The 27,831-nt window shown below is 37.7% G+C and overlaps 1 protein-coding gene across 2 annotated transcripts in view; it reads left to right on the forward strand.

Annotated features, from left to right (window-relative positions):
* SMC2 (structural maintenance of chromosomes 2) overlaps positions 1-27,831 on the forward strand; it is a 624,541-nt gene that overhangs the window by 556,123 nt on the left and 40,587 nt on the right. The window contains exons 9-16 of one of the 2 annotated variants that reach the window (XM_067041100.1): positions 11,747-11,805; positions 13,884-13,987; positions 18,098-18,185; positions 20,933-21,278; positions 22,662-22,890; positions 23,511-23,660; positions 25,660-25,782; positions 26,400-26,438. In XM_067041100.1, coding sequence (XP_066897201.1) covers positions 22,723-22,890; positions 23,511-23,660; positions 25,660-25,782; positions 26,400-26,438 — 480 coding nt within the window. In that variant the 5' untranslated portion in view covers positions 11,747-11,805; positions 13,884-13,987; positions 18,098-18,185; positions 20,933-21,278; positions 22,662-22,722. The remainder of the gene's footprint in view (positions 1-11,746; positions 11,806-13,883; positions 13,988-18,097; positions 18,186-20,932; positions 21,279-22,661; positions 22,891-23,510; positions 23,661-25,659; positions 25,783-26,399; positions 26,439-27,831) is intronic. The other variant, XM_067041102.1, reaches the window with a different exon arrangement.

Consider the following 27,831-nt stretch of genomic DNA (forward strand, 5'->3'; position numbering starts at 1 on the left):
GACCAGATGGCTTCACCGGCGAATTCTATCAAACATTTACAGAAGAGCTAACACCTATCCTTCTCTAACTCTTCCAAAGATAGCAGAGGTAGAAACACTCCCAAATCATTCTACAAGACCACCATCATCCTGATACCAAAACCAGACAAAGATGCCACAGAAAAAGAAAACTACAGGCCAATATCACTGATGAACATAGATGCAAAAGTCCTTCACAAAATACTAGCAAACAGAATCCAACAACACATTAAAAAGATCATACATCATGATCAAGTGGGGTTTATCCCAGGAATGCAAGGATTCTTCAATATATGCAAATCAGTCAATGGGATACACCATATTAACAAATTGAAGGGTAAAAACCATATGATCATCTCAATAGATGCAGAAGAAGCTTTCAACGCCAATTTATGGGTGTTGAAAGTAGGCATAGAGGGAAATTACCTCAATATAATAAAGACCATATATGACAAACCCACAGCCAACATTGTCCTCAATGGTGAAAAACTGAAACCATTTCCACTAAGATCAGGAACAAGGCAAGGTTCCCCACTCTCACCACTAATATTCAACATAGTTTTGGAAGTTTTAGCCACAGCAATCAGAGAAGAAAAAGAAATAAAAGGAATCCAAATCAGAAAAGGAGAAGTAAAAGTGTCACTGTTTGCAGATGACATGTTACTCTACATAGAGACTCCTAAGAATACTACCAGCAAACTACTAGACTAATCAATGAATTTGGTAAAGTAGCAGGATACAAAATTAATACATTATTGATGAAAAAAATCTGAAAGAGAAATTAAGGAAACACTCCCATTTACCATAGCAACAAAAAGAATAAAATACCTTGGAATAAACTACCTAAGGAGACAAAAGACCTGTATACAGAAAACTATAAGACACTGATGAAAGAAATTAAAGACGATACAAACAGATGGAGAGATATACCATGTTCTTGGATTGGAAGAATCAATATTGTGAAAATAACTATACTACCCAAAGCAATCTACAGATTCAATGCAATCCCTATCAAACTACCAAAGGCATTTTTCACAGAACTAGAACAAACAATTTCACAATTTGTATGGAAACACAAAAGACCCCGAATAGCCAAAGCAATCCTGAGAAAGAAAAACAGAGCTGGAGGAATCAGGCTCCCTGAGTTCAGACTATACTGCAAGTCTACAGTAATCAAGAGAGTATGGTACTGGCATAAAATCAGAAATAGAGATCAATGGAACAGGATAGAAAGCCCAGAGATAAACCCACACACCTGTGATCAACTAATCTATGAAAAAGGAGGCAAGAATATACAGTGGAGAAAAGACAGCCTCTTCAATAAGTGGTGCTGGGAAAACTAGACAGCTACATGTAAAAGAATGAAATTAGAACAGTACTTAACACCATACACAAAAATAAACTCAAAATGGATTAAAGACCTAAATGTAAGGCCAGACACTATAAAACTCTTAGAGGAAAACATAGGCAGAACACTCTATGACATAAATTACAGCAAGATCCTTTTTGACCCACCTCCTAGAGAAATGGAAATAAAAACCAAATTAAACAAAGGAGACCTAATGAAACTTAAAATCTTTTGCACAGCAAAGGAAACAATAAATAAGATGAAAATACAACCCTCAGAATTGGAGAAAATATTTACAAATGAAGAAACTGACAAAGGATTAATCTCCAAAATATACAAGCGGCTCATACAGCTCAATATCAAAAAAACAAACAACCCAATTCAAAAACGGTCAGAAGGCCTAAATAGACATTTCTCCAGACAAGATATACAGATTGCCAACAAATACATGAAAGAATGCTCAACATCACTAATCATTAGAGAAATGCAAATCAAAACTACAATGAGGTTATCACCTCACATCATTCAGCATGGCCATCACCAAATGTCTACAAACAATAAATGCTGGAGAGGGTGTGGAGAAAAGGGAACTCTTCTGCACTGTTGGTGGGAATGTAAATTGATACAGCCACTGTGGAGAACAGTATGGAGATTCTTTAAGAAAATAAAAATAGAACTACCATCTGACCCAGCAATCCCACTACTGGGCATATACCCTGAATAAACCATAATTCAAAACGAGACATGTACCACAATGTTCATTGAAGCACTATTTACAATAGCCAGGACATGGAAGCAACCTAAGTGTCCATCAACAGATGAATGGATAAAGAAGATGTGGCACATATATACAATGGAATATTACTCAGCCATAAAAAGAAAGAAAACTGAGTTATTTGTAGTGAGCTGGATGGACCTAGAGTCTGCCATACAGAGTGAAGTAAGTCAGAAAGAGAAAAACAAATACCGTATGCTAACACATATATATGGAATATATGTGGAATATATGTATAACACATATATATGGAATATTAAAAAAGAAGGTCATGAAGAACCTAGAGGCAAGATGGGAATAAAGACGCAGACCTACTAGAGAGTGGACTTGAGGACACGGGGAGGGGAAAGGGTAAGCTGAGACGAAGTGAGAGAGTGGCATTGACATATATACACTACCAAATGTAGTGTAGATAGCTAGTGGGAAGCAGCCGCATAGCACAGGGAGACCAGCTCGGTGCTTTGTGAGTACCTAGAGGGGTGGGATAAAGAGGGTGGGAGGGAGATGCAAGAGTGAGGGGATATGGTGATATATGTATACATATAGCTGATTCACTTTGTTATACAGCAGAAACTAGCACACCATTGTAAAGCAATTATACTCCAATAAAGATGTTAAAAAACAATCCCTCTATAGGAACATTGGATTTTTCTAGTATGCACCTCAAAAACTCTTCCAGCCTCTACTCACTATCCAGTTCTAAAGCCACTTCCACATTTTCAGGTATTTGTTAGAGCAGAACCCTACTTCTTGGTACCAGTTTCTGTCTTAGCTCTGGCTGCCATTATGGGAACTCTATACTCATGAACTCATTCAAAACTACTTCCTTAAAGGCTCCACCTCTAAATACCATCACACTGGGGATTAGGAATTCAACATATGAATTTGGGGGGGGGAGCACAAACATTAAATCCATAGCACTGCCATGGTACCCTACCATAAAATTTATTGATCTGTACACTTATTGGTTGTTCATTTATCTGCCTTTTTTGTGAGAATGAAGAACAAGATTTTTGCCATTTTTATGGTTGTATTCCATGCATCGAGCATAGTGATTATTGGGCCCAGATAAATATTTATTGAATTGCAGAAGGAGTTAATATGTGGAATAGAAAGATATAGTTCTTTTTCTCATAGAATGTTTTCAATATTTATTAATACTTCTCTAAAGGGCAGCAAATACAATTTTATTATTTTACACATTTTCAATGAATTCACAGTCCTTTTCATTAATTTATAGTTTGTCATACCTTTTTCTGAGAAGAGAGAAATTATTATTAATTTATAGATAAACTCAAATCAGATGATACCTTCTTTCAGAAGTTAGTGCTAGCATTCAGACCAAAATCTCCTAAAAATCAGCATTCGGCACATAAAAATGATTCCTTAAAATGCTCAGTATTATGATGGTTCTTTCTGTGGTGTAGACAGAAAAAAGATATATATATGTGTGTGTGTGTGTGTGTGTGTGTGTGGTACGCGGCCCTCTCACTGTTGTGGCCTCTCCCGTTGCGGAGCAAAGGCTCCGGATGCGCAGGCTCAGCGGCCATGGCTCACCGGCCCAGCCGCTCCGCGGCATGTGGGATCTTCCCGGACCGGGGCACGAACCTGTGTCCCCTGCATCGGCAGGCAGACTCTCAACCACTGCGCCACCAGGGAAGCCCAAGAACTCTATATTTTTAATAAAGAATTGTGTAACTTAATGGGGAATGTGAATGATATAATTAGCTAAAATCCATACAGCTATTATTATTGAAAAAAAGTGTTCTCATTTTTCAAAAATAACACACAAGACATTGAAAACACCATTTTCCAGAATTCATTTTTTCCTTTTTCTCTGTCTAAGATGTATTGAAGTGTTGAGAACTGGTGAATAATTGTTTTATCATTCATTCTAAACTCTATCCAATGGAGACTACATAAATTCAAGCCTATTATTCTCATAGCATTTATTTCATATTGATGTCAGTTTACTGCTTCAAGAACATTTACTTGAATCTGTTGAATAAAGGAGATGAAGCATTTTTGGAAATAGGAAATTACACTGATATTGATAAACTATAAAGAATCAACTTATAGGTGCCTCCAAGGTCTGACATGGAGTAATTAGTTCCATTTTATTAATTTCTAATTCTGCTTTCTGTTTGTAGCACAGGAAGCATTTTATCAATAATGAAAAATATAAATAAAAATTAATATCTCTTGCAATCCCACCTCACTAAAAAATCCTTTGTTTTCATATTTTATGTTCTCTTTATCATAAGAAAACAAATTTTATGCATTTGAAAGTAGTGCACACTTTAATGTTTTTTGCACTTGACAGTACGTATAAGCATTTTTACATGTTGCTGTTCTTCACAACAATACGTTTTAATGGGTGGTTTATAGTCTACAAATTGATAACCTGCTTTTTACTGAACCATTTCTGAGTTTCAGACATTAAGCTGCTTTCAAGTTTTCACTATTATAATTAAGTTGGCAATGAGTACTTCTGCATGTGATTTCTTTTTTCCTTAAAATAATATAGTCTCAAAAATATCAACGAGAGGTCCAAAAACCTGAAAATTTTCAAACTTTTTTTTTCGCTATTTGGTTTTCAAAAAATTACTACAATTTATACTCAGGGCAGTGTGCATTAATACAGTAGTTTCAACACACACTCACTTGCTCATATAAGGTAATTTAATAGTTGTAAAAAGATATATCATTTGATTTTACTTCTTTAATAAATAGTCACATTAAACTTCGTTCCCTATGTGATTATTGGTATGTGGACTCATTATCCCCTTTTAGATAGCGGCTCCCTGATATAAGGACTCTTAAGACAATGACAAGGTTATAAAGGAAACTAATAATCCTCTGAAGGGAAAATGATCCTATCCCTCTTTTAGCCCCTTTCCAATTTGCTGGTTTATTCTTTAACTTTGTCTGATAGGGATTTGTATTATACTTTATTCTTACCACAAAATCACTAATTCAATATTTTCTGATGTTGGGACATGATATGTATCATTCTGCATTTCATCTTATAGAGGAAGTAGGGATACTAATTAAGTTGGAGACGTGGGTAGGTGCAAGCTCTATAATTACAGAATAGCATAGGTGTTTCTATTTGACATATAAATCTAAGAAATCATATCAGTAAAATATGAGGAACCCTTGAACTTAAGAGTACCACTGAGCTTATTCATGATTGTGTCACTTTAAGGTCGCTATTAACACTGATTCTAAGGGGACTTTTAAAATGTATTAAATGCTAATTTTGTAAAAAATAGCTACTATGTATCAAGTGGTATATTTTTTCTATATACCTTATATCTAATTTTGCCAATAATCCTATAAAATAGATATCCATTTTCTCCTCTCTACAGGTTAGGAAACTAGGAATCAGAGAGGTTAAGTATCTTGTCCAGGTCCATGTAGTAAATGGCTAAGGTGAATTTCATATCCAATGTTGTCTCTCTCTACAGCTATGATCTTTCACTTAGTTCACTGAGTTATTTAAAAGGGTAAGTATATTTTCTTCTTTAAACCTTAATTTTCTATTATAAATAGTATGTTAACATTAGTATATTTTAAATATGAATAAATTATAATTCATGTAATCAAAACTCTCAACCAATTTCTATTTCTGCTTATAAACCAAAAAATATTTCTTTCCATATAAATTTTCACCTGAATTTTAAAAAACCAGTATAAATAAAAACGACTTTGGGGGCCTTATCTCCCAGTGCTCTGTTACACTAACTGTACTTTCTGGGTAACAGGCTCATTTGCCATTCTTTGAACATGATTTACACCTTCTTGCTTTTACACCTTAGCTTATTTTCAACTGCAAACCTCCTTCTCCAGCTATTAGGGGCGTAATCCAAAAGATATCTTACTTATGACAGATTTCTTAATTACTTCAGTCAAAGTAACTCCTACCTCTTTGGAATAGCTATACGACTTTGTTCTATGCTCTTTTACTTCATTATTTTTATTCCACACAGTGTATGGAAAGAACATGGGCTTTGAAGTTGTACAGGTGTGATTCAGTACTCTTCCCTAGTCTAAATTATGTCACTTTTCTAAAGATTGGCATGTCAGTTAACTACTGCTGTGTAACAAATCACCCCAAAACTCAGTGTCTTAAAACAGTATGGATTTCTTCTTGCTCTTCAGTCTATGAGTAAGCTAGGTGGTTCTTGTGGTCTTGGCTGCGCTTACTTATGTATCTGCAATGAGACTTGTATCAGGGAGGCAGTTTTACTGGTCTTGGCTGGAGTCTTTCATGTATTTGGTGGTTGGCTAGCAATAGATGATGTAGAGAAGTCTCAGGACCGCTAGACTTTTTCCACATAATTTCTCATCCTCCATTAAGCTAGCCTGAGCTTTCTCCACATGGCAGTGAGCGTTCCAAGAAAGAGCAAGTGGGTGTCTTAGAGCCTAAGCTCAGAAATGACAGTCACTTCTACCACATTTTGTTGGCCAAAAACTAATCATAAGGGAAGTTCAGATTCAAGTGGTAAGAAATAGAGTCCGCTTCTTAAAGGGAGGAGCTGCCAAAATCAGCATAATAGGAATATCTACATTTCAGAGCTGTTAAGAAATAGGATATCTGATTGAAAAGTACATAGCAAATGCTTTAAATATATATGTATACTCAACATGCTAAGTTACGTGTTCCTTACACATCTCGGCCTGCCATACCCTGCACAAAGTCCACAAGAAATACCAAATGATTGGATTATAGAAATATATAATTTAGAAGACTTTCTGAAAAAGATTTTTTTAAACATTTTAATAAAAATATGCAAATAGATACACTATTGCCTCAAAATTATATTTAACTTGTTATATAAAATATATAGCAAAATAGAAATTGATGCTAAAAGTCATGACAACTTTATAACCATTTTTCTTTAAACTTCTGTTTCCTAATTTATATTTTTATGTCATAAAAAGTGGGAATTTTGAAAGGAGGTATTTGATAATTTTCAATATATAATTTGATCAGGACCATTATTTTTGGCAAAAGATTTTCTTTTATGGGAAGAAAATAGAGTATATAAATTCTGCATCGCATGCTAGGAGAAAATCAGTATGGCTACACACTTCTCATGCTTCAAGGATTTTTACTATAATAGAAATCTACAGGAACATAACACCTTCGAACTTCAACTGCCTCAATATGTCTTAGACAGACATGGCGAGAATGCATTCTCGTGAGTTTTACTTGCTGAAATAAAGCACACATTGTGTTTAGTAGCCAAACAAATGTGCTGACTTTACCTACAGTTTTAGAAACCACCTTATTTTGTCAAAGAGCTTTGAAACAATAATCTGAAAAAACTAGTATTTCCAAGAGAAAATTGAATATACATGTGTTTATATATGTAGTAAAATTCAGGGCCCAGATTTGACTCATATAAAAATGAATAGGGCTTCCCTGGTGGCGCAGTGGTTGAGAGTCCGCCTGCCGATGCAGGGGAAAAGGGTTCGCGCCCCGGTCCAGGAAGATCCCACATGCCGCAGAGTGGCTGGGCCCGTGAGCCATGGCCACTGAGCCTGCGCTTCCGGAGCCTGTGCTCCGCAACGGGAGAGGCCACAACAGTGAGAGGCCCAAGTACAAAAAAAAAAAAAAAGAATAAAATTTCTCCCATTCAATAAGAAAATACAATCCCCTATGATAATGAAACTTCCCTAATTAATCTCCTGTTACAGATTTATATGTTTCTATAGAACCCTGAGCAGTTACTTCAGTGTTCTAACATTTGACTGGCATTTTAGGTTTTATACAGGTCAAGGGCAATTTTCATACATGTAAAAAAAAAATATGCAGGTTTGAATATTCTATATATAATATTTATGCTTTTAAAATTAGTGTTTCAAAGTTATGAAGTGGTTAAAAAAACTCAGACAACAGTGTTGAATAATATAATAAAAATCATGTGCTCAGCACCTAGCTTTACCGTACTCTCATTATTCCATATTTGCTTTAGTTATACTTCGGGTTTTCTCTAAAATTTTTCAGATTTCTATTACCTTCATTCCTTCCCACAGGTAATCTACTCTCATTAACTTGATATGTATCATTTATAGTTAGGTTTTCTAATATTTCCATTTGTATGGGAATGGAAATATATATATATATTAGATATATATATTTATATCTATATATACAGATATATAAATATATATATTTATATATATATATAGTTTAGATATATATATCTAAACAATATATACTATGATTTTGCAGAATTTTAAACTATATAAATGGTATCATATTATAGGTATTATTTTTCAAATTGCTTTGTGAGCTTTATCCATATTAATATGTGTTGCTCAGGTATGTCTGCATTATTGTTGTAACATTCTATTTTATGGCTATATCGCACTATTTATTCCCCTGTTGATGGACACTGCAATTGTTTCTAATTCCTCCGCTCTTCAAACAATGCTGCCAAAAAGTCTATGACGTATCTCCTTTTGTACACATAGAAGAGTTTCTCTGCTAGAAAATGAGCTGCTGAGTTATAGGGAATATACTCCTTCAACTTGACTAGATATTACCAGTTCACAACTCATTTGCTGTGGTTGAGAGTTCCCATTCTCCACATTTTCCTTTCTATAATAAGTTATGTGCTTTCTTATTATCATATAATAACACCTGTAATGTGTCTCTTAACTCAGACCTCGGTGTAGTACTCAACTATGGTAATTGCAAGACTCAATCCATCAAGATCATGGATTATGATTAAACATATCAGTTGGTCTACCATGGTTTGCAGCAAGAAAGACGTTTATTTTGTGAGAGGAAGAAATTGGGAATGTTGAGAATGGGATCTCTCTCTGCTCCCATATGGAAGGAGTGTTTGATTGGTTAAAGACTGACTATATCCAGATGAATCCTCTGCAAATAAACATACGGCTCTCACAGGGCAAGGCTCTTGGTATTTTGTAGTCTGGGAATCAGTAGTTAAGCATTCTTACCCCTCCACTCCCAAGTTCTCCTAGAAAGTCTACATATTGAGAAGCTCCTCTTGTCTTTGGAATGAGACACCTTTGGTACGTGTTGTGTTACAGTCCAGGAGACACCAGATTTTGCCCTCCTGTCCCCCAGAAAGTGATGTCTATTTTGCCTACTGTTCTGATTTTGATCCTCCAGGTAGCATCAAGTTTGTCTGATATTATAATGATATATTACAATGATATATCATTATAATGATATAATGATACATTAACCTCTTCAATTCCCAGTAGCCTCATTTATTCCAGGAGAGACAACTGGGAATCAGGGAGGGAAAGCATTTTCTCAGAACAGCGAGAAACTAGCAAACCACAGACTGTAACCCAGACCTTCTGCTTCTTAGCAAAATGTTCTTTTTCCTATACCATTCTTCCAAAGTGACTCCCTTTAGTTGCTGTAGTTTTGCCTCTGAGATTTTATTGGCATTTGCAAAACTGGGTTTTGTAATGTGTTCCTAGAAATAGTACTGTGTAAGTATGGACTTTAGTCTCAATATTATATAGGTCCTCTGCATTCAGTATTCTACCCCCTGTCGAGTATTACAGCCACAGAATTTCAAAGCAGGAAAGGATCCTCAAAAAGTTGGCTCAACACTATCAATTTCCAGATAAGACAAAGGTGAAAAATTAAATATAAAGAGGTTATTTGCCCAGTGTCATACTGCTAGCAAGTGGCACTACCACTATCATACTAATTTCTTCTAATTGTAACTGTAAAGGACAAAATAAAACTCAGCTACAAAATTCTATTAAACAGAGATAACTACTATTAAAATATTCTTGTTTCTCCAATCTAAGTATCCATCAGAAAAATTTATAAAAGAGAAATAAAGGGATGCCTTCTCCCCTGTATGAATTGTTTATATCTGAACCGTAATACATTTTTAATTGAAGATAAAGACAAATCTTTGGGTGTCCAACTTAGGCTGACTTACATTACAGTATGTCACAAGTTAGGCCACACCTCTGTGTTTTTGCCTCTCTGTGTTTTGCTCCCATTTGCCTGTGTCCCCTTTTCTCCTTTCACCTCCAACACTTCATCATCACTCTAAAGGAAAAAAACCAAACCATATTGCCAGACACAATTTGATTCTCCTCCTGAATTAAGATTTTATCAATTACTCAATAATAATTGACCTCTCCTATCTTTGTAACCCATTGTAGCTTGTACATATACTTGTCATAAAATGAAGCAATTTTTTTCATCTTTCCAAGTATACGTCTGTACCTTGGGATTAAAGACTAATTCATCTTTCTTTCCTCAGTACTTAGCAGAATAGGTGTTCTGTGAATATTTGTTAAGGAAAGAGAAAAAGAGAGAAGGAAGGAAATAAGGATGGACTCTTATAAACTGGAGCCAGACTATGGTAAGGGACAATAGCCTTTCAGCAAGAGAATTGTTTTTATGAGTAGAAGGAATTGGTCTGAAAAGAGATGGGCCCCTTTCAGTGTTAAGTTTTTATTTGTATCCGTTCTAACCCAGCTAAGGTTGTGTATACGTCCAGAGAGAATAAAAAGGGCTGTGTGTCAATTGAAAGGTCTGTTTCACTAGACTCAGTAATGATTTGGGACCCAAATAACTCTGCTGTGGAACACTTCTTTTTACAACTGAACATAACATACTTCACAAGTGCAGAGGTACTTGCATATGGGCAGCAGTAATACTGGCTCATGCCATCATAGATCACTGGACATGATGCCGTTAAAATAAGAGCGAAACAGTTTTGGAGCAGCAGCTGGGAAATCCCTATTACACTAGCAACCTTGGCTGTGGCATCAGCAAATCTTGAGAATGGCTGGTTTTCAATAAATTGTGGTGGTAAAAATGGTCTGATTCTAAGGCCAGTGAGAGGTATCTCTGCTTAGAGCAGAGATGTGTCATCTTGGAGCAACATTTCTGTAGAATTTGTGAGGCTGTTGGTTGTGGAATCCTGACTCAGTTAACAGAAATGAATTAGCTAATTAATTTCTTCACAAATTAATTCATCATATATTTGCCTAGTGCCTTACCTCTATGTAAGTCATAGTCCTAAGTTTTTGCAAGTGCTGGACACACGCTAGGGGACAAAACATTTGAATTTTCTTACCTCGTGGAATTAAAATTTTAGGAGGATGAGATAGGAAATAAACAAGTAGATGAGTAAATAAGTAATGGAATTTTAGGTATTCATACACAGCATGGGAAAGAAAGGAATCAAGAATGACTTCTAGGTTTTGGAGAATGATTATGCCATTTACTGAAATGTAGAAAGTTTTTGATTTTTTTAGTGAGCAAAACAGTGTTTGGTTTTGAACATGTAAATTTGAGATGCTGACTTGATATTAATGGGAATGTTGATTAAGCAGTGGAATATAGGAGTCTGGAGCTTGACACCCAGCAATGAATCTCCACTGCAACAAGCATGGAATTAGGGATAGGAGCATTAGTAGTGCAGCCTGGAGCAATACATATAGGCTGACAGCAAGTGGCTGCCTGGACTGATGCATAATCCATATGTCCCCGTCTCTTGTGTGTTCCCATATACGTTTGAGGATGGTTACTCTGAAAGGAAAGGACCTAGAATTGTTGAGGAGCATGTGGGAGCTTGAAGCAAGCAAGATTTGAGTGCTAATGTTGATGTGCTCGCATTGATACCTACAAATTAGTAAGGTATGGCATATTCCCATAATAGATGTACATGCAGAGTGCTATGTAATTGTTTAACAGTGTCCCAATGTGATTATTTACTTTCACTATATAATTCACAATTAACATTTATTAATGTCAACAGACTAGTGGTGTTACATCAGTGGAGATGGGTGACAAAATGGGAGGGTACTGGATTTGGAACCAGTGTAAGTAATCTTCCTTCAATGAAGAACTTGTTGCCTCAGCTGCTGGGAGTCCTACTGGCAGACAATCCTCAGCTGTCACCACCTTCAGGGGTTGCTTCAGCTGCAGAGAACCATGTTTCCCCAGTTCATGCCCCTTCCCAGGGTGGCCCACGCCCAATGTGGAGAGTCCATTTAGGCAGACGACGGAGAGAGCTATGGCTGAGAAGCCCAAACTGCTCTCACACTGGATGTTAGAGACTTCCCAGCCCAGGCATCAAACATGTGAGTCAGGCCTTAGAGGTCACCTAGCCCCAGCCATCACCTGATTGCAACTGCTTGAGACACCCCAGGTGAGGAATGACTAGCTGATCCTAGTCAACCCTCAGATGAGCAAGGAAATGAGCGCTATTATTTTAAGCCACCGTTTTAGGGTGGTTTGTTCACAGCTACAGATAACTGCAATTATGATTAGATTATTTTACTTCTTTCAGCCTCAATTCCTCTATCTATGGTATGGGAATAATTTTATTAAAACTTCCTGAACCTAACTCATGAATATGTTGTGGAAATAACTTTAATAGTAATGTAAACTAGGCATTAGAGGAGCAATTTACTATAATTATCACCGTAAATCATCATTAACTTGGAAGGGAGTGTACAGAATACCAAAAAAGCAGGGCTCTTAATTTCAAGGAGCAATGGTATCACCTTTCAGTTCACAATCATTTGTCCTAACCACATAAACATTTGTGGCATTATCTATGGAATTTTGTAAATATAAATAAAGGATCTGGAATGGGAGGGGTGGAATGGAAATCAAGAAGTGGACTTAAAAGCGATAATGTAACATTTACTTTTGTTTAGCCCCTCTGTATAGCTCAAATCAGCAGTCTATTTTCAAGCATATTTGTAGAAGGCACAATTTTGTCCACTCCAGCTTCAAACCTGGAAACTCGGCACTTAACAGTTAGCCTCTTTTACACTCACTAAACACGGCCTGCCCTGGACCCCGTCTTCTCTTTGTTCTCTTCTCCTATATAATTTGAATGCCTATATCTCCAACTAGATATGTCTTTAAAGAAACAGATCCAGAGGTTTTTTTTTTTTTGTAGTTGTGCCCTAAGAGTAACCATCATAGCACTTTGTAAATAGCAGATACCTAACACGTTTTCAAAATAGATAAATATAAAATCCAACAGTGCAAATATAATTTGAAAGATAATAAAGGATCAATGGGGCTTCCCTGGTGGCACGGTGGTTGAGAATCCGCCTGCCGATGCAGGAGACACGGGTTCGTGCCCGGGTCCGGGAAGATCCCACATGCCGCGGAGCGACTGGGCCCGTGAGCCATGGCCTCTGAGCCTGTGCGTCGGGAGCCTGTGCTCCACAACGGGAGAGGCCACAACAGTGAGAGGCCCGCGTACCACAAAAAAAATAATAAATAAAAAAATTAAAAAATAAAGGATCAATGAGTACTTACTACTAAGATGCTTTTCATTTAATTGAAAGTTGAAAAATTCAACTATCAGTTTAACCTATTTCTTTTCTTTTTTGATTTTCTAGATTACAAGATTTTCCCCTAGTTTTTAGTAGAACCTGCCAAATAGTCCAGTTTTCCCCTTCTCCTTGTGCCTTTTCAGGCACAAGATTGCATTTCCTAGCCCCTTGTAAATAGCTGTGGTGAGTTGTGAGTGTAAGTGATGTGTGTCACTTTGGATGGAGCATTTTAAATTCTGGTTCTAGGCACTTCCAGAGCTCTTGTTCCCTCTAGCAGGTAGTGGCTGCTCCATTAGGCTGGCTTCCTTACTATGAAAAGAAGAAGTGCCTCCTCCCTCTGCAATGGATATGTAGCATGAACAAGAAATAAGTCGTTGTTTTTAAGCCCTTGGTAATTTTTATTTTTTTTCCCCACAGCATAACACCCTGATATAGCCATTCTGATAGAGCACCTAACGCTTAGCGACCAGAACTGACTGATGGGTTTGGCAAAGCCTGAGAGCAGAAGAATCACAGCTCAGGTATGATTTCTTTCCTTTCCAGTTCTTTGTCAGTGGAATATAAATCGGTTTAGTAATTCAGCACTTAACTTGAGATGCCAACGTGTTACCGTAGAGACCACAAGTCAGCACTTCTAATGACTGAATCATATGCACACTTAGTCTTTCCAAACTCTACATTAAATTCTGTTAAAATAGCCTATAGTCTCCCAAATTTTATCTGGCATTATCTTAGGTGGGTTCCCCACAGAGTAGACTGAGACAGAGATTTGTGTGCAGTAAGTTTATTTGGGAGTGCTGTGCAGAACACCTGCGACCTAGTGCAGAAAGCAGAATAGGCCAGAGGGAGAAGCCGCACTACGATGCAGTCACAAGGCTTCAACTGATGGCATGCGGAGCTCTTCAGATGGCCCTTTATGGTCGTCCTGGTTGAAGAAAAGGGCCTTTTGTGTCCCTGCATCAAGTCATTGGATATGGGCCCACACAGAAGAGGAGGTGTAACTTTCAGCTGGGCAGCTTCCTTCTGTGGAGGACAATGCTGGGGAAGAGGCTCGTGAGCAATCTGCAGCCAACACTCCTGGCAACTGGAGGATCTCATGCCTCGCACCGAAGGAGGATTCCGCGTGGTTTGGCACAGCACCCGCTATAAAAGTAGTATAAATCTCTAGCAAAATTATTGGAAGCCTGTACAGGGTTATCGCCTATCAAAACCATTACCTCCTTGTATTGTCCCCAAATGATCTGTCCACTTGGACTGTTGTTTCCCTATCTCCAACTGTCAAAGGCATATTTTTCCTTAAGGATTCAGATCAAATACCATCTAGGAAAATCCTCTGAGGATATATCTCTTGATGATGTCCCCAGCCATGATTTTTTTCTTCTTTTGGGCTTCCCTGGGACTCTGCACCAATCCTGTGTTACAAGTTTGCCTTATATGAGGAAAAGGTCCTTTAAGTGAACGACTGTAGGGTTGCTTCTCAAACAAGGCATAGAGAAACTAAGATGGAAGATGGTGGGCTTGGGGGGAATAACAGGAGGGATTCCGATTGGACACTCTAGTGCCATTTGTTTTTCTGGGGTCCCACACAGATGACACTATGCCTGTGAGTCCCAGACTATCTGTTGACCCACGTTGTGTCTTGTAAGTTAGAGTCTTCTCTCTTTTCACCATGTTCTATTGATTGTCTCCCCAGTGTTACTCTTAAGGTTCTAGTCAAGGATTGTTCAATTGTTCCATTCTTGACTTGGCCTTATTTTAGAGCCTTAAAGGGAGAACAGATCATTTCAATTCCTTCTCAGGCTTTCTGTCCCCACTCCCCACCTGACTCTATTCGCACCCACAGCTGAATCCTGCATGGTGGTTGTGCAATTACTTACTGAGGTATTTGTTGGAGGGAGAGGGAAATGTCAGAGAGAAAAAGTCTGGGCTGCTAGGTCTGTTACTTTACAAGTAAAAATCCTACCTACAGAGTCAACCTCTGATAATCTGTTTTAATTTTTATTTTGCAGGAAAGCAATTTCTTTATACTTTGAATTAAAATCATTCATATACCTATTTTATTTCCTCATTAGACCTTAATTTATTTGAGATAAAGAATAAATTTAAGAAAATCATCAGAAGCCTTAATTTACCCATTTGCAAAATGAGTGGCTATAATTCTTCCAGGGCCCTTCCATCTGTAGAAGTTGCTGATTCGATGTGAGTCAGCCTAAAATGATAGGATGTCACAATTCTAGAAAAGTTGAGAATACCTTATCTCCAGTTTCCGTATTAGTTTGCCGGCAGATATGCTGCCTACATCTTTTTGTTACTGTCAAGTAAAATAACTGCTCTGGAATAGAGGGTCAGAATAACACAAAGAAAGTAAAACAAAGAAATTTCACAGCAGCCATCATCAGGAACTCAGGGGCAATTTGACTTATAGCAGTTGAAATTTTCAAAGAAAAAGAAGATGCAGTCTGTTTTTTCATTTGCTTTCTGTTTCTTCTTTAAACAAGCATACTGTCCACGGTAAAATCTCCCCAAAGATTTTCCCCTAAAAAGAAAACACATTGCACAGCTTGACCTCTAATTTAAATCATAATTAAGCTCCCAGTTAATCCCCCAGTGTTCCATTAAATCCCCTTATCCTCTTAAACAGCATGACCCCAGTTTTATTTTCCCTAGACATAAAATGCTGAATTATAGCTTATTTATGGGTTTCTTGAATAAGACTAATTTGATTGCCATTTGCAGAGAAATTCTCACCAGGTTATTACACTTCTAGATCCCATTAACTAATAAAAAATATACAAAATAAAAATTATTCTAAATTAGTCTTCCAAGCAGAATCGCTGGCAACATTTCTTTCTATAAAAAGAAGACGCCACCAACCAGCCCAATTAGGAAACTTTCCTTCTGTTGTCCCTGTTCAGCACTACTACCTATGCTAAATCCAATCTTTTTTTTTTTTTTTTTTAACGGGTCAAAAGAGCAGGACTGGGGAAAGTATATGGCGCCGAGAGCTCCGTGAAACCAAAAGCTGTAATGTTCATTTCATGATAGATTCCTCAGCCTTATGAATGTCACAGTGGTCGCTGGAGGTATTACACAAAAAGAACACTGCAAGCTGAAAAAAATTTTCAGTGTTGGATCGATGAAATAATCACCACCATTAACTTGCTGAATCTTATAATATTGACTAGTTTGTGGATTATGTCATATAATTCAATATTTTCCAAGCCTTTCTTATTTTTAAAATCTATTCTTTCCCTTTACCTTGATCAGAAAGCAGCAAATGAATCTCCTAAATTTATTCATATTCAACCAATATTGTCTACTATGTGCTATGTCACAAAGATATGTCACAATAGGAATATAGGTCAGAAGAAAAGTCTGGATAAAGGGTTAAGGGATTACAGAAGAGGTTGCAAATACGTCACCTAGAAATGGATAAGATTTGGGGTTTGAAGTATCAGTAGAAATACACATGGGGGTAGATATGGAGAAGGGATAAGCATTTCAAGTTCAGCATGGGCAAAGATACAAAGAAGATAACAAAGAAGAGAACATCAATATTTCAGGAATGACAAAAAGTTCTTTAAGATGGCACATAAAATGCTCCATAATCTGGTTTCTGTGCATCTCCTACACTAAATCTTGCTACTTCGTGCCTCATACATTATGTTTATCTTCTATGCTCTTGCCTGTGCAATCTATTCTGTTTATAATGCCTTTCACTCTTCCTCTAGTTAATGTCTTTATACATGTCATCTCTATTCAAATACGGACTCCTTGAGGACAGGCCCACATCTTATTCATCTTTGTATCCCAGAACATAGTACAATTCTCAGAATAAGGTAGGCATTCTATAAATGCCTATTGAATTCATACATTCATTCATCTATCTATTTAAAAAGTTATCGAACACTTTTTATTGTCATTGGTTGGTGCTTGGTTTACAGTAGTGAACAACAAATGACATGGTAATCTAAGGAAGAAGCTGCAGGAGATGAGTCTAGGAAAGCAGGTTGAGAATAAATTATGAAAGGCCAGGCATGCCACCTTAAAGAGGTTAGAATTAATTCTGTAGGCAATTTTCACCAAGTTTATACGGAGTAAAGAGATATCATATTTCTGATACAGAAACATATATATTTTGTAGGACATTAGAGAGGGCAGAGACTGGTGGCTAATAAGTATTGTTGAAGTAGAAATTTAAGTAGGAATTTGAATAATGTAACAGAGAGGAAACGTTGATTACAGAGGGGCAGATCTTGTGGGAAAAAATCTAAGAGTGAAATCTAGTAAGAATTGAATTGGTAGTAAAAGGAAACCAATGGAGGAAGGTAAGCAGATGTGTGTGGATTTGAAATAAAAATAAGGGACCGCTGTGAGAGGGAGAACAATGAAGTGAGAATATTTGAGAAAGGGGAATGAATAATCCTCCCATAATGGAAGGGGTGTGGCAAAGCAGAAGAGCAATGAGATGAGTAGCGTTGGCTATTAACCAGTGTGGAAGTGATAAAGGCCAAGGAGAACTGGAAAAACTGAACAAATGTAAAATAAGTACATAGACACTGGATTTTATGAGTAGTGCATGAAAATATTTTCTTAAGAGCTAGTACCAGACATCTTTCTCTGTTTTTTAGGAAGAGCTAATTTGAATGTGGAACGTGAAAATCTGAAAGCAAGGTTCAGCAGGAGCAAAACAAAGACCACTGATGTGCTTCAGAAAAGGTAAACGGGAAGACCTCCTCTAACCTGGCTGACTAAAATTCCCTTTATAAACTCATAGAAATACTGGGTAAAACATAACTATTGTCATGTAAACCATATATCAAGCACGGTAACAAAAAACAAAAAAACACTTAGAAAATTTTAAGTGCCAGAGACAAATTGAAAATTTGAAGAGCAGGCACCGACAGGCAGCCCTCCAACATTTACTTTATACTTGGCTATAGGGATCAGAAGCCAGTGGCTGGGCTCTAATGCACAAGCACTGGCCCTTGAGCTTCACTGAGTCAGAGGAGCTGGAACTAGGCCCTTAGGTAAAACCTGGAGCCTTAACGATCTGCCAGTCATTGGGATTGGAAAAACTCCACCTACTAGCCTGGGTAAGATGCAAGGAAATTTGTTCTTTGCCTGGAGCTTTGGATAGGGGGATAAAACAAAAGATTCCTCCTGAGCAATCAAAACCCCAGACCTGCAACAGATATAAATTGACAATATCTGTATAATTCAGGAACCACAAACTGAGAAACAGTCATTTACAAATGTTCCCAGATCTTTAAGAGCCAAAGAAACCTGGCAGAAACACATGTGTAACTGTTCTGAAAGGACGCTTTCACAACTCAGGGCATAAGAGACTCCCATAAACAAAACAACCCCATCCCAGAACAGCACCACAGGAGGAAATAAATCACTATGAGTAAGAGTCAGCCACTGCTGTAAACAGTAAGAGTTAGGAACTCAGAAGCTGGAAATAGCAGAAGTACCTGAAAGAGAAGATAAAGATATTTAACGTGACTAAGGAGGCAAAATAATAGAAATCATAATGAAAGTACAGGCAGATTTCACAAAGCACCAAACAGAACATGGAGTATTGAAAAGAATATTGTCATTGAAATGAAAATGAATGTGTCCAAGCAGATCCCACAAGTGAATGAACATAATCACCTCTTTTTCTATTCCTCATTTTAAATTATGCTCAGCTGTATTTCTTTCCAAGTTTGTCAGACAGGTTATACTTGGTGTATTCAAAATGTGCTGCTTACTCAATACAATTTTGCAATGTGAACTTCAGTTCATCCCCTTGAACCAAAATTTAATCTCTCAACAAATGAATCAACCTTTCCTTATTTCTACAATGAAGGTAAAGTTCTTTCAGTTTTTTCCTTCTGTCCTAAATTCCATGGAAATAGGATTCAGCCAGGTCCACAGAAGAACTACTGTAGGACTCCAAAATTAGAAAAGTGCACCCAGGGAAAGACCGTCCCTCCCAATGCCCTGGAAGAGTAGAAGACCAAATCTTTTTCCTAGGTCTTGTTTTATGGCTTTTATCAGTGTCCTTGCTGGTGCTGCTGGCTTCTACATAAGGACGAAGACTACACTAGCCAGCCAGTGTTAAAGCTTTCAAAAGCTTTTAATACACGGTGATGAAACAAGAACAGTGCTCTATTTACACCCTACAGTCTATCTTTACTTCCAGCCCTAACCTCTCCACATAGAGTGGTTTTAGCGGCTTTGTGCCTTGTTCTCCACTTCTCTGTGGTGATTTCATGGGCCAGTTGTAACTCAGCCATTAGTGATTTCCTCAAGTCCACCTGTACTAACGGAAATTCTTTCGTGCTTCTGACGTGTTCTAAGACTAAAATTGCTCTAGATCTCTCCTTTTATAAGGAATTTTCATTTTAATAATTACTTTTAGTAGTTAGATATGTTTATTTTTATAACTACCCAGAAGTTCTTATCCAGCAAGTGTATTTGCATATATTTTTATCCATTTAACTTAAATAATATCAGCTAGTTATTAACTTACTAAAATAGTGCATTGTCTGTCTTAACACTTACACTTTCACACCAAAGAACTGTTTATCTCACAACTTGGTAAAATCCACATTAGGGTTTGTTGGCAAATTAAAATTCTTTATTTACAGTGATGAAGAGGACAGAGTTGAAAAGAAACGCATACTAAGACTGAATAGAATCAATACAAGTGAAGAGCTGTGGAGTGTAGATGAAGGAATCACAGTACACAAAGATAGCTGCTTTACTAAATGATGTTAGGCCTGCAATGACTGACTTATATAAGTGGGTGGGATGAGAGTAAACAAATGAGTTCTTTCTTATACAAACAAAAAACTTTATAAAACTTATTCTCTTAAGTAGAGAAAGAACTTCAAAACACTGGCTCACTCTTGGTAATTCTTGGTAGTTCAACTGGTGTTGAATATTGCAAAGCCAACCTGGGGCGAAGAAAACAACTTTAAATATACAACCTAAAACAGCGTACTGGCCGCACCATCTTTTTATACATCACCTAGGGATAGATAGCACATAGTGCACTATGAAGCCAAGTCCTTCCTAACTCATTAATATCAATATCCTTAACTGTGAGTAAACTGGCCATTTGTTTTAAAGAAAAGTACACACTGATAACAGGATCTGTTATTACTAGTACTGGAGGCTATACACGAAGAGAAGTAAATATACTATTTAAGAGTAAGCGCTCTGGAGCAAGACTGCGTGGGAACAAATCGCCGTTGCTCCGCTAACTACTTGGAATAAGTTGTTTAACCTGTGACTCAGATTGCTCATTTGTAAAATGGGACCCGTATCACGGATTTCACAGGGTTGCTACGAGAATTTTAAAAGCCCTTGGAACGCAGCCTGGCACACGAAACGCAGTAAACATCAGCTGTTACAAGGTGTTCCCCCTAAAATTCTCTTAAGTGTTAGTTCTGCCATTGCTTATCATTCTACAGCTTTTCAGTGAAAGAGGAGAACTCTTATTCGTCCAGCACCTACTATCGGCCCTACTCAATTTCTCCCCTGGGCGAGGCACAGCTCTGGCTGCGAGCCTATCATCCCTTCCGGACGCTAAACCCGAGGTGAAAAGGCCTGCCAGGCTTAGTAGCCGGCGAGGGGTGGAGCCAGACCGCGACCCACAGTCCTCTAAAGTTCGTCGGCGCTGCCCCAGTCCCAACAAGGGGCAGCTTCCATTTTTGACGAATCTGCACCAGCATGGGGAGATTCCGGGGCTTCTGAAGCAGAGCGAGGAGACGGGTACGAAGCCACCCTGCCTCCGTTGCTCACAGAGCACAGCAGCAGGTACCTCCGAATCCCCCAGGCCCGCGGGAAGGCGGGGCTTCCTGAACGCGGCGTCAGCAAAACCGGGCCTGAGGCGGGGCGGGGTCGGCAAGCTCGAGGCCCCGAGGCGGAGGTGCGGGGCTGTCCGAGGTGTGCCGGACGCTGAGCTCAATGTATGCCACCAGCTCCTTTAGTCCTTAGGCCCAAGCCGTCGCTTTCCCGGAGCCGCCACCGTCGCGACCTTCTTTTCTATCTCCCTGTCACTTTGGTTGTTTGATGGAAGAGAAAAATGGAAGTCAGGCATCTCTGAGGCACCAGCCAATGAAATAGGCAGAGGAGGTGGGGTCCTTTCCTCGCGCCTAAATTCAAAGGCGTAAATAGTTCCTCTCCGCTGCTGAGCGCGGGGTGAGTGTTGTAGCCGCTATGGTGGAATTCGCTTCTTAGCGCCCGGGGCCGGGCAAGGCTGGCCCACTCTCTGCCCTAGTGACTAGGAAGGGCTTTGGGGACGCCGCAAGCCCAGGCGGCCTGACGCAGCGGTGAGGCAGGTGCGTGCGCGCGGCCGGTTGGGCCTAGCCTGGCATTCCTGGCCGGAGATGGGTGTCGGGGGCTGGGGAGCCGAGGAGCAAGGGACCTCAGACTAAAGTTAGTTCTAAGGGGTTCCTGGCAGAATGGCTAGTTCCTGCCATTGAAGTAGGGCGAGGTAGTGTTGACAGAAAGGCCTGGTGAGGCAAGGAAAGAGCCTGAGTGAAAGCAAAAAGCTTCATCTCTTTATGTGGGATTTATCTATTTAATAAATATTTACGAACCCCCCCCCTCGCCCCCATCCCGCGCCCTCGAGTCAGGGACTATTCCAGCATACAGCGGTGGACGTAGGCGAAGATGCTACAGAGATTATATTGTGATAGGTTGGGTAGACGAGTAAATAAGTACTGTTTAGTGTCAGCCTTTAGTGCAATGAAGGAAAAAGGAAGCAGAGCGAGGGGGTGGGTAGAGGTGCCCTTTTATATAGGGAAGTCAGGAAGGACCCCAGTTAGGTGACGTTTGAGCAAAGACGTGAGTGTTGGAGAGTGAGCCATGCCAGTATCCGGGAGAAGGGCATTATGGGCAAAGGGGATGCGGTGTGAAATAATCAGCCTACGTTACCTAGAGTATGATAACGGTGGAAGATAAGCCTGGAGAAGTAAGTGGTTGGCTTCCAGGTTGAATTAATGGTTTAATTAAGTTCTAACTAGAGACTAACGCCTGTATATTTTTAAGTTAAAGAAAGATACCTTTGCATCAGAGGAAGTAGCTTGGCAAGTGGCTGTTTTATTTCTATAGAGCTGTCATTCTTATGTTTCAGTTTCCTACATTTATTATGATTCCAGTTTTACATTCCACTTTTGTGTTATTTGTTTTGTACAGAACTGCTTTGTGGCTTGCTTGATTTCTAGCAGAGATTTGCCTGTCGGAGTCAGTAGTGAAAATGCACATTAAGTCAATCATTCTTGAGGGATTCAAGTCCTATGCTCAGAGGACTGAAGTCAATGGTTTTGACCCCCTCTTCAATGCTATCACTGGTTTAAATGGTAGTGGGAAATCCAACATATTGGACTCCATCTGCTTTTTGCTGGGCATCTCCAACCTGTCTCAGGTAAAGTGTAAACTTTCTCATTTATGTGAATTTTAAGTTTGAGGAGCCTCGAGGGAATCCTCATTGCACTTGGAGACTATTGCCAGTATCCTCTTCATTTGCATTTTTATGTGAAATATACCTCACCGCAGTCCTTTAAAGGTCGGTATTATTACTCCATATTTTAGGTGAGAAAATAGAAACTTAGAGGAGTTGCCTAAGGTTCATCTTCTTAAGATGTTTGGAGCAACACTGAAACTCAGGCATTCTCATTCCAGAGTTGTACCCTCACCCCATCCCTGCTCCCGCCCCCATTATAATGTCTTTTCAGGACCGTCTAATGGGATTGGATGAATAGTGAAATTCTTAGACACTGTCTTTCCTTAAATTTTTCAAATGAGCTTTTGTTAAGAAATAAGTAGAAAACAGTTTTGTTCAGGGTTGAAAAAGTCCTATGGAGAAAGATGCCCATTTCAGGTTGTTACCCATTTTCTTTGCTCTTCTTGCTTATGAATGCCACTGCCTATCCTTGGCTGCTTAATGGATACTACATGGGTGATTTTCCAACAGCAAGAAGCACAATTTTAGTGCTATTTTGCGTAGTATGGGGTTTTGTAACTGAAACTCTTCCTTTATTTTAGGTTCGGGCTTCTAATTTACAAGATTTAGTTTACAAAAATGGGCAGGCTGGAATTACCAAAGCCTCCGTGTCAATCACCTTTGATAATTCTGACAAAAAGCAGAGTCCTTTAGGATTTGAGGTTCATGATGAAATTACAGTAACAAGGCAGGTGAGTGGCTGCTAAATATTTGGTTACCTAGAAACTTGAAGGTCTGATGTGCATTTTGGCAATGTGACTACTGGAGAGAGAAAGCTTATGAGCAAAATTGATGGATCAAATACTGACTAGATTCCTTAAGAATATCTTCCTTATGTTAAACTTGGATCATGCAAATTCTGCCATGTACCAAGAGGATTGAAAGGGATCTGAAATCCATCAGTCCAAGCACCCAACCATGCTTAAATCTTGAACCACACTTGAGTCTTCTCTCTCTGTGCTGGAACACCTGTAGCTCTTGGGATCTTTCTATGTTCTGAGGTAACCCATTCTGTTTTTGGAAAGGTCTTATTAGAAAGTTATTCCTATATATTGAGCCAAAGAGCTGTCTTCAAGTTTTACAAATTAATCCTTGTTTTCTTGAGAGCATCAAGAGCAAATCTAATTTATTCCGTAGTTCAGTATTTAAGTGTTCTGTAAGTCTGTTTTCTAAGCTAAATCTCTAGGTCTTTCAATTGATATTTAGTTGTTTATAGGTCTTTCAGTTGTCTCATCACACTGAATACAAATTTGCTCCAGTTTTTTATATCTTTTTTTTTTTAATGCTTGGCACCTCAAATTGCATATACCAGAATTGGTCTAGCTATGACAGGATTAAGCAGAATTGTTGCTTCTTTCATTTTAAGTACTTCTATTTTTCTCAATATGATGTTGGAGAGTTCATGATACATTGTGAATTCATATCTGATTTACTTAAAATCGCTCTAAATTGTTCATGTGTGTTATTACTTAGCCACATACTGCCAGTTCTGTATCTAAGCAGATTTTTGAAACCAAGGGAGGACCTTACATCTGTCCCTTAAAATCTTTTTTATTATAGTCAGACAATGTTTTCAGTTTGTCAAAGTTTTATTTTTCAAAATTCTGTTAATTCGCATTTACTCTCCAACTTAGCATTATGTAACCTAGATTTCCCTCTCTATTTTAATGAAAGCCTCTGGTTGAAAAAAAAGTGGGGGGGATTGACTAGATTGGGACAGAATCCTGTTCTCTGTCATTAAGCATCTATCAAATAATAACCCTTTAAGGATTTTAAGTAAGTCTGCTACTAATCTACCCAAAATTCCTGTCCTCATGCAATCCATATGCCTGTATCTTCACCATAATTTTGTTATAAAGACTGTCTCAAATTACGGGTATATTAGGACTGTTGTTCAAATATATTAGTAAATGATCTACCACCCTCATAATCCTGTCAGGAAAAAGGAGTGAATTAATATTTAATATTTATTAAGTGCTTAATGTGTGCTGGGCATTGTTGAATGCACTGGGAAATACAGATAGAAAGAATGAGAAACATACCTTGTCTTTAAGGACCTCAAAATATGGGTGAGACAGTCATACCCAAAAAATGGTAATGCAAGTGCTGTAGTAGAGTGTGAACAAGCTGGTATCTAGTATAAGTTGTTCCTATTAAACCCATGCCGAAGTTCCATGGTTACTCTTTTTCTTTCAAGTATTTACCAGCCATGTCTTTTACTAATCCCTTTTAGCATCTTGACAAGGATTGATATTAAACTATTTGCCTTTCATTTTCAGTATCTGACTTCTTTTCCTTTGGAAATCAAAAGGGAGGAAGAGGGGTTAACATCTGAGTATGGAAAATTGTAGAAAGAGGGTGATCAGGGATAGAAACTACAATCTACACATACTTGGAAACATGAAGCTAGAAGGGCCCTTAGAGACCTAATCCACTGCAGGGGAGGTTAGGAGGCTTGTGCTTGGTTATGTAACTAGTTAGTAAAAATCCCTGGATTAGAAGTCAGTTATCCGGACTCAGTCTCATATTCTTTTTGACCATGTCACACTTTCTTTATTATTTACCCTAGATTGATTTTGTTTACCATTAGTTGGACAGAACAAACATGAAAAATAATGTATTTGGGAATTTATCATCATAGCTCAAGATGTGTGTGTTCATTTATATCTTTTAAAATTCTTTCCTTTTTAGGTGGTTATTGGTGGCAGAAATAAATATTTAATCAATGGAGTAAATGCAAACAATACCAGAGTACAGGATCTCTTTTGTTCTGTTGGCCTTAATGTTAACAACCCTCACTTTCTCATCATGCAGGTATTTCGTTTGTGGTCTTTATATCTCTTTCATAATAGTTTTGACATCTTTTATTTTTTAACTTAGAAGTGCTTCTGTTTGCATTTTTCATTTTTTATTTTACTATTAGCCTGCTGTTTGGGCACCTGTTAAGAAATGTGGGTTAGTTTTTTGTACTTACATGTTCTAGTATATTGTATACATTTGAATTTTGAAGAATGTCTGGAAGTAATTTTCTTTGACTTATCTTGGAGGGCCATTGTTCCAAAAAATCAAGAAATGTTCAATAATTATGCTAACATTTATTTATATACTTACTTGTCTTAGAATTGGAGACTTCTACATCATTAATATTAACTGTCTCGGAAATATGGTCGAGTTAACTTTGTATCATTTAATAACTTATGTAATTTGTATCACTCGTGAGAAAGTGGGTAACAAAATTCTAGAGTTAATAAGCTACCTTTGGTCTCAAATCTAATAAAAGAAACATTTTTTCATGTAGGTGGAAGAAATAACTCCCAAAAGATTGGTGTATTAGGATACAACAGCTTCAGTGCAGATAAACATGTATGTCTTTAGGTTATTCTTTCTGTATTTTGTTATTATCATAGTAAGTTTGCCAATTTTATTTTCAGGGCCGAATTACAAAAGTGTTGAATATGAAACCTCCAGAGGTAAGAGTACTCTTTAAGGATAGTAAAGATAATAATTAGAGATATTGTCTTAATCTTCTAGGTAATCAATTTTTTAACATAATTTTTTCCATTATTAAAATTATTGGAAACATTTAAGAATGATTAGTAGAGAAAATAGTTTTGTTTTTAAATATTTAACACTGTGCCCTTACTTTCCTCATCCATAAATTAGAGCCAATAATCCTTACCTCAGGGTCTGTTCTGAGGATTAAATGAGAATCCTTAAAAGAAGTAAAAGAAAAGTGTTAGGACCTTGTTAAGCAAAATTATTAAAAAAAATTTTTTTTAATTGAGATATAATTCATAAAGTAGTTTCAGGTGTACAACATAATGATTCTATGTATATATATATACATATATTTAATATATGTATATATCACAAAATGATCACAGTAAGTCTACTCAACATTTGTCACCACACAGGTAAAATTTTTTTTAAAGATGAGAACTTTTAAGATTTATTCTGTCAGCACTTTTCAAATATGCAGTACAGTATTACTAACTGTAGTCACCATGCCATACATTACATCCTCAGGACTTATAGTTTGTACCTTTTGACTACCTGTACTCATTTTGCCCACCACCCTTTCCCCACCTCTGGCAACTGCCAATCTATTCTCTGTATCTATGAGTTCACTTTTTTTTTTTTTTAAGAGTTTACATATAAGTGAGATTATACTGTTTTTGTCTTTCTGTGTCTGACTTAATTTACTTAGCATAATGCCCTCGAGGTCCTATCCATTGCTGTCACAAATGGCAGGATTTCCTTTTTGTATGGCTAAATAATATTCTAATTTATTTATATATATATATATCACATATTCTTTATCCATTCATCCATCAGTGGACACTTAGGTTGTTTCCATGTCTTGACTGTTGGAAATAATGTTGCAATGAACATGGGAGTGCAGATGTCATTTCAAATTTGTCTTTGGTTCCTTGAGATAAATGTCCAGAAGTGGAATTGTTGGATATGGTAGTTCTAGTTTTAATTTTTTGAGGAGACTTCATGCTGTTTCTCATAGTGGCTGTACCAATTTACAGTCCCACAAACAGTGCACAAGAATTCCCTTTTCTCCACATCCTCACCAGCACTTGTTATTTCTTGTCGTTTTGGTAGTAGCCATTCTAACAGATGATATCTCATTGTGGTTTGGATGTACATTTGCTTGATGATTAGTGATGTTGACCATCTTTTCATGTACTTGCTGCCCATTTGTATGTCTTCTGTGGAAAGATATCCATACCCTCTGCACATTATTTTCATTTAATTTTTTTTCTGTTGAGTTGTATGAGTTCTTTGTGTATTTGGTTATTAACCACTTATATATATATGATTTACAAATATTTTCTCCCATTCAGTAGGTTGCCT

Source organism: Kogia breviceps, chromosome 8, assembly GCF_026419965.1.
Source record: "Kogia breviceps isolate mKogBre1 chromosome 8, mKogBre1 haplotype 1, whole genome shotgun sequence".
NCBI classification, from domain to species: domain Eukaryota; kingdom Metazoa; phylum Chordata; class Mammalia; order Artiodactyla; family Physeteridae; genus Kogia; species Kogia breviceps.